Below are 17,542 nucleotides of genomic sequence, written 5' to 3'. Positions count from 1 at the left end.
AATCTTAATTTCTTACTGCAGAATTGAAACAGCATCAAATGTGATGAGAAAGACATTATTATTACATACATCAATATTTTGGCTTATTTGTAGTGACTAATCATTAGTGTAGTTTCAGATCAGATACTTCATTATCTTCTGTAATGAGCAATTAAAGCAGAATTTTAGTTGTATATGAAATTACAACTCCAAAGTTGAACAGATGCTCCTAGCTCCAAATTGATCAAATTTAGGTTGGTTTTCTAATTACAATGCTCTACTGAATTCATTTATGAATTGGGCCAAAACATTTGGTCTACTTTATTTAACTACACAATTTCTTAATTATTTTCATTCTGTGACTTTCTTTTACCCCAAATGTACAATAATTTATAGGGCATTTAAATCATGGTCTGGGCACTTAATCTGAAAAGCTTACTGATACACTGCTTGCTACAATGTGGAACAAAGGCTTTGTTTCTCCTTTTAGAAGACCTAGTGTAGGCAGTTTTGCTGGTTCATGGATGAAATACATACAAATTCACAAATAACTTTAAAATATTTGTGATTCTGTTTAATCAGCAGTCAGCCAAATTCATGTYATGCAACTACTTAGTCTTTGGGAGCCTTACAGTTTTTCAGTTAAGATGCAAGATACAGGCCTTTAGTGCATGGCAATTACTGCAAAGGGTCAGCAGTGCCACCTACTGACAGTTTGTTAACAAGACTTTTTTGAATTGCCTGCAATTTTGGCAGAAACTTCTGTAATTTAGAAGAAAATCTTCTGTACTGGCAAGTGTCTCAGACTGCATTTGAGATGAACTTTATTCTTGAATTTGGAAAACTTTCAAGCAGTGGTTCAGTTGAGAAAATATTTTCTGGGAATGCTTGGTTTTGCCCGGCACACATTTTGTTACATATTGTTTTTTGAGGAAGTTCTAGTATCTTTGTGGCAGTAGTCTTGAAAATTGATGGGGACTGGATATGACTCAGTTATCATAGTTAAAACTTCACTCATCTTTATTTTGTAGAGATTTCTGTGAAATTTGGTTGCTAACTTTTTCCAGAGTTCTTTCACCTCTGCTCTACTGCAGAACTTTCTAGAGTTCTTTTCCCTGAGAGTTTGAGAACTTTTTTTCCAGGAGACTTTTGAGGCAAGAATTAAATTTTGAAAGGTCTAGGATAAAGTTAGGGGATTCCAGAGTCTACTTGTAGTGATGCACATGATGTTCTTCAAAGTTTGATAGGCAACTTAGAGAAGATTTCAAAGGCTAATGCATGCCTGTATTGAAAAGTATCAGCAAGACTGATTTTATTGAAAAGTGATAGAGAAGGAGAGGATAGGGGATGAGAGATCAGGATATTGAAAGGAGTGAGGCACACCTGCACAGGTGGATTGTGAGCAGGAATCAGAAGTTAAGCCTTGAGTCAAAGCAGAAGAGCAAATCAGGAAGAGAGTGCATCCAGCGAGGGGAGCTAGCAATCCAATGTGGTTCTGTCAAGGAAAAAGATCTCTATCATAAGCGAAGACTTGGCAGGAGAAGAATTGAAGAGGAAATTGAAGGTAACAAGTAGGCAGGGACCGCAAGTGTGGGATTTACTCATCATAGTGTGGTTGGCTTACTATGACAGTGGTAGAACCGAAGAAATCCATGCTAAATAATTGAACCTGCCAGTTTCAGAAAGGTTCTCGTAGCAGCTGACACACATCAGAGAAAACCCCACATTCTTGAAGAACATAACTTCTCACCTGCAAGTTATTTGATAGTAGTGAATAGTTGTAAGAAGACCCAAAAGTGTGGTCTTGAAAGGTTAGGAATGATTGTATGATTCAATAATTATTGCAATATTTTTATTTGGATAGATGATATTATGTTGATACTCTTGTTTTAAAAGGTGTTAGTAGAATGTTTTAATTTGATAAAAGCATTGTATGCTAATTTGTGTAACAAATACTTTTTTTCAGGGCAAAATATCATAAATTAAAATATGGCACAGAATTGAACCAAGGTGACTTGAAAATGCCAACCTTTGAATCAGGTAACTTTTTTGACAATAGCCTGTTTTGGTATAATTCTTCCATTATCCACTGYTGTAGATTTGCTCATTTGCTTTGCTCAGTTTGTTTTAACAGTCAGTTCTCCCCTGCCGCAAGTGAGTTGTAGAGAAATTTATTTAATCTAGGAGACATTCTGATATTGGGCAAATATTTTGTTTGAGCTCAAAATCGAAAAGAAATGAATTTCCTTTTTCTAAAGAGCTTTGGACATTGAAGAAAGTTATAAAGTTACACAATTCCCACTTCAGCTGCTGTTTCACTTTTTTTCTTAAGTACCCCTTTTGAAAGATTTAATATTTTGTGTGCTTGTGATATCCTTGTTTTGAGACAGCTGAAAAGAAAGCGTAACTGCAGAATAAACATAAGAAATCCTGTCTTTTTGGTGCTGTTTTAGGATGTTAGTTTTTGAGAATGAGCAAAAAAAAGAATGAGCAACTCTATTGCATTGGCCTGGAAAAACTGTTTTTAAGCCTCTATTTTTATCTTAAATAAAGGAAAAATGTCCTAAGAGAAAAAGCAGACTATCCTTACACTATTCTGGAATGTAGCTAACTTTGCAACAAAGATACAAAATACATTATAATCAACAGTTTTGCTCTTCACAGTATTGCTGATTGAAGAAAGATTTTTTTTATAATAAATAAGAGGGGTTACGTGTGGCTTCTCTTGAAATGTGGGTCCTTGGGAGCCATACTGTTGGCCTTTGGTTTTGTAATGTGTCAAAAACTGTGGTCCATGGATTTTCTAGCAGTAAAACTAACTATTTGAACAGTATTTTTTTTCTCCTGCTTTATAAGTGCCACATTTTGGGTACTTTTAACCTCAGCTGAAAGTAGAGAGCATGATTCTTGTTGTTTGTTTGATGGGATCTGTAGTATGTCTTTAAAAGAAATGCAATTGGATGTCTTAATCCTTAACCTCTCAGTTCGTCCCATGTTTTATAGTCTCTGCCATAGTAAAAGTGCAGTGGGCTCTAAGTTTTATTTTTTTCTAGTAAACTGATGGAATTTGTGTTAAACTTCTTTTTCTCCAAACACTAACATACGCCTGCTTCTCTTATTTTAGCTGTGTTTAGTTTGGTGTTTTCAGTGTCATTTTCTAACCAGCTGGGTGAGAGGGATTTAGCCAGTTTTCTTAGCAGTACATTTCAACTGATTGGGGCAAGATTTTTCTTCTGTATACAAGTTAAATATTTCTTTCCTTTTCTTCAAGTAAAGGATCAGGATTTTTTTAACTAACTTTCTGAAGCTTGATGCTTCAGCGAGGGTTCAGGAAAAAAAAATATTTTTTTTTCTAAAAAAAAAAACAAAAACAAACACACCCCCCCCCCCCCCCAGAGACACCCACCACACACACCCCAATGCATAGGGCTGTTTATAATTTGAAGAGGTATAGGAATTTAGGAAGAGATAATAGCACTAATACAAAAGTGTTTGTAGTAAATAGTTTTTAAATGAAAAATGATGCCTGATTTTAAATTAACTTTGCTAAAAGTTATAATGCAAGTCAAAGGGAGAAAGAAGAATTTGATAAATACAAAGTCTGTAATATGTGTGACAGTATTATGCTTCTTTTTTAGCTGCCATTAGGCTCAGCAATAATCTGTTAAATGCTTTTGCAAGCGCTGATCTTTTACTCTACGATACTGTTACAGAATGTGGATTTGTCAAAAGAAATTATTTTAACAAGTTTGAACCTTGATTCATTAGAGAGCAAGTTCCTAATGGCTACTGTTTCTGTTTTAAGATTTGCTCTCAGTTTCATTGGTGTTTTGTAAAAAGTTGATGTTAAAAATAAATACATAAATAAATAAATATGACTATATCTTTCAGAAGAAACCAAAGATACAGAGGTTCCCACAGTACCTCAAAATAGCCAACTGACCTGGAAGCAGGGCAGACAGTTACTGAGACAGTAAGTAATATCACTGAGTACTGGTGTATTCAAACCTCTTCCTGAATTATTAGAAGCTGTGTATATATGCTTACTCTGTGAGACTGTGTAACTGAGGTGGGCAAATAGTGGTTCATTATACAGGACTCTGTAGTCTTGAGCTTTCCTTTAAATAACTGAGATGAAGCTTTTGGATGCCTCATGGCTTAAGCTTTTTGGCTGAATATCGGCAGAGCAAGCCACAGGTGGAATGCATAGATTTATTTTGCTGAGGCAGGTCTTTTCCATAAATGATGCAATAATAGCATTCATTTTAGCAGTTAATGCTGATTTCTTTTCTGTTCTCTAAAATGTATTTTCTTTCTCCTCCTAATGCATGTAGGTATCTTCAGGAAGTAGGTTATACAGATACAATATTGGATGTACGCTCCCAGCGGGTAAGGTCTTTGCTTGGGCTCTCCAATTCAGAACCAAATGGTTCAGTAGAAACAAAGAACTTAGAGCAGATCCTCAATGGAGGTGAATCTCCTTCATCAAAACAAAAGGGACAGGAAATCAAAAGGTAAGTGAAGAGATAGGAAATGTGTAAGGCTTAAGTATGTTTTCCTTAGTCATTGATAAGTACTACTCAGTTTACATTCAGTTTTAACTCTTGAGTCTCTGAAAACCTGTAGTGTAGCTGACTATGATTATGAAAGTAAATGAAATTGGCTATAGGTCTTAGGTAGGAAAGTAGCAAGGGCTGTAGGATGAGAGTTCAGTTTCAGTACCACTTTAGAAATATTATTTTAAGCAAGATATTGTCAAGGGGTGCTTTTCACCATAAGGAGTTAGACAGCTGTAGGAACTCTTCTTCATACAACCATTTCTTGTTGTTTTGCAGTTTTTAAAGATCTTAAACTATTAAGTCAGGTAGCAATTGCATTTGATCTGATTAATCTTCTAAAATCTTATCAGGAAGTAAAACTGACTCTCTGTTAATGTTTTTTTAATGTAGGAATTCTGGTGATGTTCTTGAAACATTTAACTTCTTAGAAAATGCAGACGATAGTGATGAAGAAGAAGAGAGTGACATGATAGAAGATATTGCAGAAGGAAAAGAAAAGCATCGGATAAATAAGAAACACAAAGTAAGGATTATTTTTAGTATTATGTTGGGTGTAGATCTGAAATCTCTTTTTTAAAAAAAGAAATAATTTTTTTTCTTACACAGCTAATTGCTGAAAGGTGTATCTGATTTCATCATTTCAGCTTCTCTGCATAATCTGAGCCCTTTTACAAGGCAAATTTTGTGCAAGACAATGTGCATCCTTTCTGAGTTTTGGAGATTGCAGAGACAATCCCTTGTGGAGAAGAAGCTAAATGATGTAGTGAAAAAGCAGATTCCATGCCAAATAATGCTTAATTCTTTTATGCAGTTCCTTAATTAAATGTATTAAGACTCTAGTAGAGACTCGTCACCAGTGGCCATTTTCATAAGGCTCAATTAAATTTTGTGCTGTTTTGTTTTTCTCTTTAGTTTTCCTTTTTGTGAGCAACTCTCTAGGTAGGATAGGATAATCTGTCCCTTTTTAGTACTTTTTCCCTGTTATGGAAGATTCCCCCTGTCTTTGGGTTTGTTGTAGGCAAAGATCTTAATTTATGACCATGGTACTGACAGTTAAAATACTTTTTGTTCACTGGAACATGCTGTAGCACGATGGCCCTTTCTATCTTCTTGTTGAAAAATGTTTTTCCATGCAACTAAGTCCTCATTGAGGGTAATCTGTATCATTTCTAACCTAAATATTTAATGGTAGAAAAGTTTTCCTGGCCAAACTGCAGAAAAATGCTTATGTGTTTGCAGATTGGTAATGAAGGTTTAGCTGCTGACCTTACAGATGACCCTGATACTGAAGAAGCTTTGAAAGAATTTGACTTTTTAGTGACAGCTGAAGATGGTGAGGGAGCTGGAGAAGCCCGAAGTTCAGGAGATGGAACAGAGTGGGGTAAGATGCTAACAAAAGTGTTTAGGAATATAAATATAAGATGTGTTCATGACAGTACATATGAGTTGCAGCACCTACTAAAATGGCGTGTATGTGCGGATGACTGTGAAGATCAAATGCTGGTGATTAAATAATAGGATACTGTATGTTGAAACTGTATATACTATTGTCATTGCCACAGATAGGATTATTATATTTGTTTAATGTTTTGGTTTTGATTCCAAAATTTAAAAAAGAAATTTTTTTTTCTTACATAGGAAAGACTAGGATTCTGTATGTCTTTACGCCTGAATTAAATCAGCCTTCAAATCTAGATTTTTTTTTTTTTTCCTCGTTTGCTTTTGATCAGGAGCTTTAAATACTGTTTGTGCTCAAGTTAAATAAATTTATCTTTAGTGTACTTGGAARAAATTTGAATTAGTATAATTAGTTTTTCTTGCTAAGATTTTTAGATGCTGTTGCTTATGTAGGTTGCCTTAGTAGAATCAACACACTTTTGTACTGTTTCAACTTTTTTTTAAGAGTAGATAGCAAAATTAAACAGGTTACTATTTCAGTGTGAAACACGATGAGCTAAATAAATTTCAGAAAGTCCCAGAACCTTAGATGTTTCAAAAGAAGAAATTGAAAGAGGGAGAGAATTTGGGTGGGAAAAAGAATTAATAGCTAGACAAGACATTTACATCCGCCTTGATATGGGAGTTGACAATCTTTGTTTCTCAACTGTGGTGTAAAGCAGTTTTGCAGTTGTGCATAAGTCTTTGACTATAAGACCAAAAAGTGCCATTGGACCATCTTGTTTGACCGTTTTATTCCAATCAATATTGAGACAATGAATTTGTTACGCTCAGAAAAACATGTCAGTGAGCAAACACAATATAAAGATCTACAGAAAACAAAATACTGGTACATCTTGCAGGAAAATCATCCAGTCTTGATTTGAAGGTACCAAGGATTAGAATGCATTTTCTCTTGGAAATTAGTATCAAAGGATTAGTCACCTTTATTTTTAAAACTCGGTCTTATTTCTGGTTGAAAGACAAAGCAAGAAAGACAAACTGTAATCTTTAGTTTTGACAGTGCCCATCTAGTTTTAGAAGCATTTTAGTACGTAGTGTTGTTCTCCTTTGACACTTGATCATCTTTTTATTTAGCAGAAGAGGCAAATCTCTTAGCATAAAGTATTTCTCAACCCTGAAACCAAATTTGTGACTTTCAATTTTCAGCATCACTTCAAATGTAGAGTAATGCAGAAAGTTCTGGTTCTAGCGTCAGTCTTACCAATATTGTACRTAGAAGTAAAGACATCTTCTTGATACTCTAATTCATGCAGTCAAAGATTTCATTTATCCTTTTTGTCACAGCATCATGCTGAAACTTACTGAACTAGCTTGTCCATTGCAATCCCAAGTCGTTACTCTCCAAGATTGCTTTCCAGCCTGTTATCTGTGTTGTCATCTTTTCAGCTAGTTACCCAAAATCTGGGGTTTCTGATTTGAAATATTGATATTTAAAGTTTAATTTTCTTTAAATTTGTCAAAAATGAAATTGACCCATCACGCTTCTCAGAGAACAGGTTTGAAGTTCTTATATTAGAGTTTATATTAACCCATAGCAAAAATGAGGCAGAGCATTTTAAGAGTTTTTTTTTTTAAGAGTTTTTGCAAACTTGTGACTCTGCTGATTTTCGGTAACCGATCCAACCACAGTAACTCCATTGTTATCAAAGTGCTCACATCTGAGGCAAGGAAATGGGGAGGGGGAAACAAACCTACTTCCATCTCAAAAGGATATTTTTCAAGTTTTGCCACATGAAGGCAATATCTGTAAGTTTTTCAAACTTATTATACCAATTTACTACCTAAATAAGCCAGAAGACAGAATTCTAACTCTAGTAGCACTACTGTCCTCATAGTATGTCACTGATTTTGATGCAGCTGTTCTTTCCTTAAATGCATGCTTAAGGATACATTCTGTCAGGTCTTGGGATTAAGTGTTTCTTTTTTTTTCTTCTTTCTTTCTTTTTTTTTTTTTTTTTTTTTTTTTTTTTTTTTTTTTTTTTTTTTTTTTTTTTTTTTTTTTTTTTTTTTTTTTTTTTTTTTGAAAAGTTGGTGTGTAGATTTGAGATATTTAAAGGCCGTGTTTCTTCATTACCTATCAAAAATAACATTTGAAATAATTGTCCCACGGAAATGCCTTCTATGATAAATAATAATTACCTAAACCAGTTTGCCTTCTTTAGCCTGTCGTATTATCTTAAACTCTGTGAAACTGATATTCCTTGAAATCTCCAAGAATATCTTTAGGGAGATTTTTTGAGGGTAACTTCCATTCAAGTGAATACTTGCCATTTCCTTGAGAATGATGGTATCAACAGTCAACGTAGTATTCAGTTATAAATAATATTTTCTCATCTTTCATAGTGTAACTGGTTGTACTGTTTGTTCTTTTTAGCCTTTTTTTTTTCTATTTAGTCTTTTTTGTCACTRATATCTTCACAGTGTTTCTTACCCCTGTAAGGATGCAGGTTAATCAATAAAATATAAACAACCAATGTTTACATGTATGTTTCTTTGTAACTTTTTTATTTAGTATAGGGAAATCAAACTTCTGACTTTTTTTTTTTAACTCTAAAGCTAAAATAGCTTTTTTTATTGCTTTTAATACTTAGTATTGTCTATAGCTCAAACTTCAAATACACTAAAATTTTTCATCACCAAATTTGATAGTTATGTTCGGGTTACAAGAGACTTCTGCAAACCAGCCACTGTCAGTGACAACCTTTTTTTTCTTTTTCCCCCCTATAGGATGGCTCTTTATGAACATACTCCTTTTTATAAATCCCTTGTTTACTATACTTTTAGTCTTAAATTATTTTCATTGCAGTTTAAAGTCTCCTGTYATGCTACACATTTTACTAGGAACATCTTGTATTAAAACCAGTGAAATATGAGMAAATTCGAAGTGTTAAATAAAAAATTAAAGTATGCGGTGAATTCAAAAGGAATGTGCATTTTCAAAATAAAAGTTTATGATACTTTGTGGTGAAATAACATGATCAAAAAAAAAGATTCATTTATAACTTTTGTTTGCCTAAGCAAACAGGAATAAAGCAAATGTTACATATTATGTTATCTTTTTTGATGTTTAACGTACATTATTGAATTTCTGTACTCTGAGAAATAAAAAAACAACAAAAAAAATCCCCAAACCCAAAAAACTGCTTGCAAATCAGACCTGAGTTGGAGAATGACCGTGCCCATAATTCTAGGTGGCAGAGAATGACTAGAATTTGGTCTCTTGCGTCATCTTTTAAATAAAAAAAATCCTTTCTGCTCTAATTGGTATTAATTAGTGGACGTCCTGGGTCCTCTGCATGGTCCTGCTGTCAATTTAATGTGGATTATAAACACTGCAGGAAGTTACAGGAAGTTCATTCCTAGAGAGGAATTACAGAAGCCTTCTAGTTATCTGGCTCTGAAGTAGTTGATTATATGTTGGCATTCCTGAGAGAAATAATGTTGAGTTTTCCTAAAAAATCTTCATTGAAGTTCATTTCGCAGCCTCTCTGGTTAATCTGGTTTAGCATTTAATCTAGTTTTCTCATTTCTAACCTAAATTTCAGTAGCCAATACCATTGTTTTTGAGTATTTATGTTTTAAGACTTGCATTTTTGCTGTTTGCTGTTGACTAAATGAGCCCAATTTCTTCAAATTCTTCATGTCATGATATCTTGATCTTTTCTTCTGTCGTCTTTTCTAAAAGTTTAGTGTAGCACACAGATTGGACATGTTATTTCAGTTTTGTCATCAGCACCACTGTATAATGAGTACTCCTAATGTGATCCACCGCACCTTTTCAGACATAACAGAATGGCAGTTGGCTGCTTTTTTTTCTTCTTCTTTTTTTTTTTTTTAACATTACATTGTTCTTGTATATTCAGCTTCTGGTTCAGTTTTTTTTTTTTTTTTTTTTAACATTACATTGTTCTTGTATATTCAGCTTCTGGTTCAGTTTAACCCCCACATTTTTTTCAATAGTGCAGGTACCCAACTGATTATTTTCCTTTTACTATTGGTGCATTGGATTATTCCCCCCACACACACACACACCTTTTATTAAACTTGTCCTTAAGTGAATTGCCTTTTGGTGATAGATAGGTATAAAAATATATAAATATATATTTTATAAATAAAAAACAATATTCATATTTATATATTGTTTTTAACTCCTTCCTCTTTTGGTTGGGCATGTCCTCTGCCTTATGTAGTGCCTCTTGTTCTTTTCTGTCAATGTTTTGGCCCTGTGGTCCTAAAGACAGAGGTTTTTGTGGCTGCAGTTCGGCAGTGGTAGCTTTAGTTTGATGTAAGACTTAATTGTGCTGTCCCACTCTCTAAATTGTTTGTGGACAGTTCAGGTGTTCATGAGATTTTTCCCATTATTCTGCCTGTCCTCTGCCTTCCCCACCTTTGCCACTTCTTCATTCCACCTGTTGGAAGATTGTTTCTTCTTCCTCACCTGCTGACTTCTGTCACTGATCTGTCCTGTTTTAATGGCGCTCTTGTGGTGGATGCCTCAGTGCCTTAGGGTATCTTCCCCTTCTTTGTCATTTTTTAACATGGAGTGTTTGTATTTAAGGTAATTGTTATTGGGTTTTTGTTTTATATCCTTTGCATCCTAAATGCATATGTTTCTTTAGGGCCCTAACATAAAAGAACATACTGTAAGTTATTTTAATAAAACAGATTTACAGTTCGTTCTCTCTGCTCTGTATGGCTCCTCTTGCACACTTCTATGACCTGAATGATTGACATCAAAAATTGCTGGGTTTTGGAGACAGTAATATTGTAGGTATGGTTGTAAAAATTGGGAACTGAGGGACCTAGTTTTATTATTTATTTCTAAATAAGTTGCGAGCATAGGTTTAACTGGTGCACAAGCCAAGTTTGGTTGATTCCTGATTGTGYCTTGTTTCTTTGCTTGTCTTTGAGCAAAAGTTCTTCTTTAAATGTTTCTAAGACAAGTTGAAGGTATCAAGTTTATCCTTTTACTAATCCCACGTTTCCAGAAATGTTTGTGATAATTTAGAAGAGTGGAGACTTGGCATTTCTTGGATAATAATTAACTCAGCAGTGTGTGTCACACAGAAAAAGACATGTCTTTTGAAACTTCTGTGGAATTTTGTTTCTGCTCATTATAATGGAATTGCTGGAAGATAGTGGGATGTCAGAATTTATTCAGCTGTGTGAATTACTTTATCTTCATGTAAAATGCTGCACTTACAGAATTGTTTCTGTGATTACATATAGGACCAAAGTTTCTTTCTTGTGCCTGTAGAATGAGTGTGAGAGGATGCATGGTGGTCTTTATGAACAAACTGGCACTGACTTACTTGGCTTGCACTTTCATGAGTGATACAGCATGAATACTTTTTTTTTCCTTGCTTGTTCAGCACTGGCCAAAAAATTTCTTAACACTATCTTTCTAAAGATGCAGTAATCGTTTGTGAGCACAAACAATTTTTTTAATGTATTTTGAAGTATCTAACAGTTATTTAAAAAGCATGATTTATTTGTTGATTAGTAACAAATTAACACAATTTTCAAATGTATAACTGGTTTTAAACTGTGCCTTGGAAAACTATATGAAATGAGAATTAGTATTTTGCAAACTTAAGAAAAACTAAGACTTCACCTTTAAAATAAAGAATAATTTAGAACTTTTTATTGATGATCATATACAGCTGTGAAAGTAAATCACCAAGAGCTTGCATTGCCAATTGCTGATTTTTTTTCTTTTAATAATATGCTGCATGTAGACAAAGATGACCTGTCCCCAACTGCTGAGGTTTGGGATGTAGACCAGGGATTAATAAGTAAACTGAAGGAACAGTACAAGGAGGAACGAAAGGGGAAGAAAGGGGTAAAGAGTAAGTGCAGATTCTGAATCTTGTAATGCAACGCTTTTTTGCCTATTATATAGAAGACTTTTTTTTTTTCTCACAAGTTCTGTTTTTATTTTTTCATTAAACATTTTTTTGTAACGGGGGCAACCAACTTTAACTTTCTCCATGCTGAATGTGAATATGTTAAAACCTTTATTTTCAGCCATTTCCTAGGTGAGAAATATTGAAAACACATAAATATTTAAGAATAAATTAAGTAAAGAAAAATGACCACTTTGAAATGCGAGTTTARATATAAGTGAACTACATTGCATTTTGGGGATATTTCTACTCAAAAAGTTTTAAGAAAAGAAGAATTAAACTTTCTCCACTTCTTAAAGTAAAATACTCTTGTACTGATTTTTTTTTATCAGCTTGACTTTAGTTAAAGCTTGTTTTAATTGCTGTTTATGGGCTTGTATGTATTTTTACCATCTAAGACAGAATGAGAATTAAAAAAATACGTGCAATGTGAATACAAACTTCTTGGTGGATTTGCTTATGGTTAAATTTTTATTTTATGGTGCCCTTCACTTTTCTGTATTGAGATCTCTTTACTCTTGAGAGGAAGACCARACTTCAGCTTTAAATAACTTAAAAATGTATTACTAAATTATACTGGCTACACAAACCTCTTGGTGGATAAAATGACATTAATTCAGTGTCAGTCTGGAGAAACTCCCTTGATTGCAATGTTTTTATTTTGGAAGTGTATTAATACAGTTTCTAGCTATATTCAATAAAAATAATTTTGAACCTGAAAAACTGTGCATGCATACTAACTAAATTAGGTGATAATGAATTAAAATGTAACACTTTATAAAAAGAGTTTTATAATTGTTGATTAAAATTTGAAATCACTCTGAGCAAACTCTAACAAATTAAAAATCAATTTGCTCATGTTGATTGTTTTGAGCAATTTTGCATGACTTGCACATACATATATAAATATACAATTTTTGTCGAAGTAAGAGGTTTCTTACCCATCCTTTGACTATTAGAATTTATAATAGTAGTCTGGATGATAAGGAAATCTCTTCATTTAACATGTAGATAAGCAGTTAACATCTATCAAATTCACATGAACTGTTTTGTAGGAATAGAAACTTCCTTTTAATACCAAAATGGATTTTTTTTATTTGAAAGTTTCTTACTGAACTTTCCATTTTTTAGACACTTTTGGAAGCATAGTGGCAGCAAATTAGCAGCAAATGTTTTGATTTGTGGAAAAAATAAGGGATTTAGGAGATTGTTTTATTTGTTTTTGTGTGAGACAATATAAAGACACAATTCGGAAAGCTCTTGAAACTAGACTTTTGTTTGAAGGTTTGCTTCTGTCCTTTTCACATACCACCACACCAGTTAGTTTCTGCTTCTGGCTTTCACAAAGTGAGCAGCTGTAAAACAGTGACAAGTATTGTTGCAGGAATAAAACTATACCAAAAGCTCTTCCCAGGGCTCCAAATTTGTTTTCTTGGCATTATTCTGGCATCTTCTTTTTACTTGTCTAGAAAGGGTTTCTCATTCCTGCAGTTATTGCTTCCTTGGGTCCCATGCAGTTAAGAATTTTCATCGTGGTTTTTTTTTCTGCCTGCAGCAGTCTTACAGTTTCCAAAAGAAGAGCATAATCCTCACTGATCAAAACAGTACTACTTTGTCAAAAACTGGAGTTTTAATGATCTGTGTTGCTGATTAAATTGGGAGCRACCATTTAAAATAAACAGTAATTATTCTTTCCGAAATGCCTCATTGTAAGTGTGAAAATTTAACACCATGTCATCAAAACGCTTCCCTTCATCTCTGCTTTCCTCCAGTTGCTACAAACACTATAACATTAGGTTTTGCACCCTGAAAAATACATGTTGGCTATCAATTATCATCTGACTTTGTATTAAATGTCTTTTGACAGTGTGTTCCAGTGTCAAAACTTAGAGGAGTACTTTCTTGATCTAAATTTTGAAACCTGCTTATGTTCACATTAGCAAACTAATTGGGATACAACTCTGTGTCACACTGCTATAAAGTAACATAAGTCACTGCTTCTGTTTTTTTAAGTTTAAGCTGCCTTCTATTTTGGGAATCCCTGAGCTTATATAGATAGTCTTACAAGGTGGGTCGTGGGATTCTGCACTGGCATGATAGTAGTTCCTGCTTAAGAACTGGCCTCTAAATCTCTGAGTAAATTGAACAGCATAACTTAATATGCGGAAAAAGTATGCATTTAAGGTTGGACAGGTTTGTTTAAAAACTATTTATTTGGTTTGTAGATTTCTCTCAGCTTTTTTTAATATTCTGGGATTGAAAATAGCATAGGAGCTTCTTCTGTATTCCTGGTTTTAAAGTCGGATCATTCACTGCACTTCATACTGAATAGTCATCTCTTATTTTGCTCTTCAAAATTTCGAAGGATATTGTCAGAGACTATCAAAATATATTTTCTGAGGTCTGTGTGGCATCATAGTGATGAAATAAATGTGTACTGACTGTCACCTGTTGCAATATTTTGAGGACAGCATAATAGGGCAGACATTCTAACAGATTCTTTTATTGGCTGTCCAGTTGTAACTATAGAATGTCTGAATTTAAAGTGTTTTCTTGATAACAGGATCTTCATAGCCCTGGTTCAGGTATGGTAACTTTTCATTCCAAACGTAAAGATTAGTATTTGAAGAGAAGCTGATTTGGATTCTAGTTTAAAATTTCTGTAGTCTACGTTCATATGCTTTCTTTTGGAAGAAACACCTTAATTCGGGTCACCTGCTGTTGGCACATATGTCATCTTAATGTAATACTTGGTCGATTTATTTTGTTTTTTGTTTTTTTAACCTATCATGATAATCACCGTGTTATGTGGAAATACTACTTTCTTATGAAAGAATCTTAGTTACATTTTTTTTTAAGATTTTAATTATGAAATTTAATTACACTTGAATACATTCAGAATATCAGCAGTAAAATAACTCAACCTCTGTTTATTAAAAGTTTGTTTTATATTCAAAACAAAACAAAAAGACCTACTCTGGACTTCACTGTGATAAATAGGTAAGGAGCGTAGGTTTGATTTCCACCAAGCCATCTTCTTTTATAAGCTTACTCCTTATGATAATTTGCTGTGAGAGTAAGGCATCTGGTTTCTTGCCCGAGTTTGATAAATCCTCTTTGGCAGGCAAATCAGTGTTGACTTTCTTTTTTTTTCCCCCAGATACCYTCTGCCAAATTTTCAGAACATAATACTGGAGATGATACGTACTGCGTTTGACAGCATTAGGTCAGAATAAGGTGTTCTTCAGCAACTGGGAAAGTATTTATCATACTTTAAATTGTACGTTTGGATCACTATTAAAATGAAGATCCTTGTACTGATTTTCCTGGTCCTTGTAATTTTTCTCATTATCTCTTGGTTCTCCTGTTCTTCTTCCCCAGTCTAGTTTGCCATATGTGGAAAGGTATCCTTCCCAATCATTCTTCTATCCTTGATTTCTAGAAATATGGTGTAATAGCTGATGAACTTGAAAGCAAATGTAGAACTATTACAATCTTCATTAGCATCACCTCTTGATGTAAGGCAATCCCTATGCTAGATTCAGACTTGGGCTATTACATCTTGGAGCTAATAGAAATCTGTTTATGGCTTTTCAGGCTGCAGCCTCTTTGTGCTGAATGTTTAAATACTTGTCTCCCTTTTGATCTCTGAAGGAAGGTACACTGAGATGGGATAGTAGATGTCCCACTTTTGTTCATAACAGTTTCAAGTTAACTGATTGTTTTGTTTTATCCTTTAGAATCAAGGGAGAACTAGAACATAGTTGGCCAGTTTGTACCTTGGACATAGCTTCTTATGCAGAGACAGCACATTCTTATCCTTAAAAATCTCTTTGTAACATTTAAAATACTTCAACAATGGTATGAAGGCACACTTACTGTTTATTCAAAAGCAGAAATCTATAAGATCTTCTATGATGATCACATAATCTTGAGTATTGACATTTTTTAGCAGGAGGTACAGAGAAGTTATTGGGAACAGCAGATGCTCTTTTGTGAACTTCAAAGACATTTATCTCTGTATTGTATGACTGATTGAGGGCTGTTTTCAGGTCATGCCTCAAGGACAAGAATTGATGAAATTTGTTCAAAAACGTTAGAAGGCAAGGCTGACAGTCTCCTAATCAGTGACATACTAAGTGAGTGGCTGGTTCAAGGTAATGGTAGGTAGCAGAGCAGGGGAACTTCTGGTTCCTTCTTAGTCTGCTCTGAGACTGAAATCTCTGCTCATATATTTAGGGTGAAGGTGCTTATGAAAGAGACATTCAGTTTGGATGCAAATTAGAGCTTATAGGGTCATTTTGACATTTTCCATGGATGTGCTGAATAGTTCAGGCTGCATATCAACATAGAGAAGACAAGTGTGTTTTCTGCTGGAGAACAAAGAACTCTGTATATTAAAGTAGACAGTTGAGGGTACCTGTGGTAACTTTTATCATGTCATGCAGTGATTCCTCTATAAAATCTTCAAGAATATATCTGCTGGGGGTCACATTAAGTGGCTGAAAGTCAACTCTAATAGAAAAGACACCAAAAAAAAAAGGCTGTGGTCTGTGTGGTTGAGACCTGGGCCTTTTAAGAAGGTCTCCTTTAAAATGAGATCTCACCTGCTGACCCCAGCTGTTGTACCTTTACAATGAAATTTTACTCATCTTAATCTGATGGCTATTAGAAAAAAGTATAGCTACAAAATAGAGATTTGTCATGGTAGTAATTAGAAAGAACCTCCTCCATCTTTTTGGATAGAGGCATCTTTCCAGGGTTGTGCTCTTTAGGCTAGATACAGTTCATTTCAGTTTGCTGATCTAAAGAAAACTGATTAGGTCACATAATAGAACTGATCATCAGGTATGAAAACACTATAAGCTGAAGTGTGTAACAGCACAGGCAAGATGCAATGTAGCTGTGGGCCAGCAAAAATGAAAGGACTGTCTGATATTTCAGTTCCATAAGAACTTCCATAAGTATTGTTCTCAGTTTCTCTCCTTTAGCATTTGTATGTGATAAGCCCTTAGTGTCTGTAAACGCAGATTCTGTCCCCACCCCCATGGCTGCTTCCTCTGCTGTTAAATCCAACCAGAATGAAATCTTTACTTTTCATGCATTTAAAGGAATATTGCATGTTCCAGAAAATAATTCTCTTTGCAGGAAAATATTTTTACCAGCTTCTGTAGTCTCCTCTAAAACTCAAGTAGGTCTCTCTTTCTGCTAGTCCTTGCTTTATCCATCTGTATCTTTCTTAAGGAAAATAATATTACTTTACTTTTGGGTGTGTTTAGAAATGATTCTGCCTTRAAGAGTAAAGTTGTAACCAGGGAAGAAAATTTTAATAATTTTACACTCACTCCATTAGCTGAAAACATAGATTTCTAGACTTATTTCTACATGAGTGAAATGAAACTTTAACCATGCAAGAAGTCTGTTCTCTTGCATGAGGGAAATGCTTTGAAAGCCATTTTTTGTTCTCAGGCAACTTCAGGGTAGCAGTTCTCATAGACTTAATGGGAATAGTAAATGTTCTGTAGAAAAAAATAATACCAGAAACACAAAAAAGAATATAAAGGGAGTTCTAGTTTGTTTGGCAAAAAGAGAATTTTTTGCAAGAATTAGTGAGAATAGGTATGTATCATACCTCTT

The 17,542-nt window shown here is 34.1% G+C and overlaps 1 protein-coding gene across 6 annotated transcripts in view; it reads left to right on the top strand.

Annotated features, from left to right (window-relative positions):
- The window catches only part of STRN3 (striatin 3), a 67,108-nt gene that overhangs the window by 24,840 nt on the left and 24,726 nt on the right, over nt 1-17,542 (top strand). For 4 of the 6 annotated variants that reach the window (XM_026086465.1, XM_026086464.1, XM_026086463.1 and 1 more), the window contains 6 exons: nt 1,946-2,019; nt 3,871-3,952; nt 4,314-4,493; nt 4,929-5,061; nt 5,778-5,919; nt 11,738-11,848. In XM_026086465.1, coding sequence (XP_025942250.1) covers nt 1,946-2,019; nt 3,871-3,952; nt 4,314-4,493; nt 4,929-5,061; nt 5,778-5,919; nt 11,738-11,848 — 722 coding nt within the window. The remainder of the gene's footprint in view (nt 1-1,945; nt 2,020-3,870; nt 3,953-4,313; nt 4,494-4,928; nt 5,062-5,777; nt 5,920-11,737; nt 11,849-17,542) is intronic. The other 2 variants (XM_026086467.1, XM_026086466.1) reach the window with 1 other exon arrangement.

The sequence above is a fragment of the Apteryx rowi genome, unplaced genomic scaffold, assembly GCF_003343035.1.
Source record: "Apteryx rowi isolate R43461 unplaced genomic scaffold, aptRow1 scaffold_695, whole genome shotgun sequence".
NCBI classification, from domain to species: domain Eukaryota; kingdom Metazoa; phylum Chordata; class Aves; order Apterygiformes; family Apterygidae; genus Apteryx; species Apteryx rowi.
This window is presented reverse-complemented; position numbering and strand designations above follow the sequence as displayed.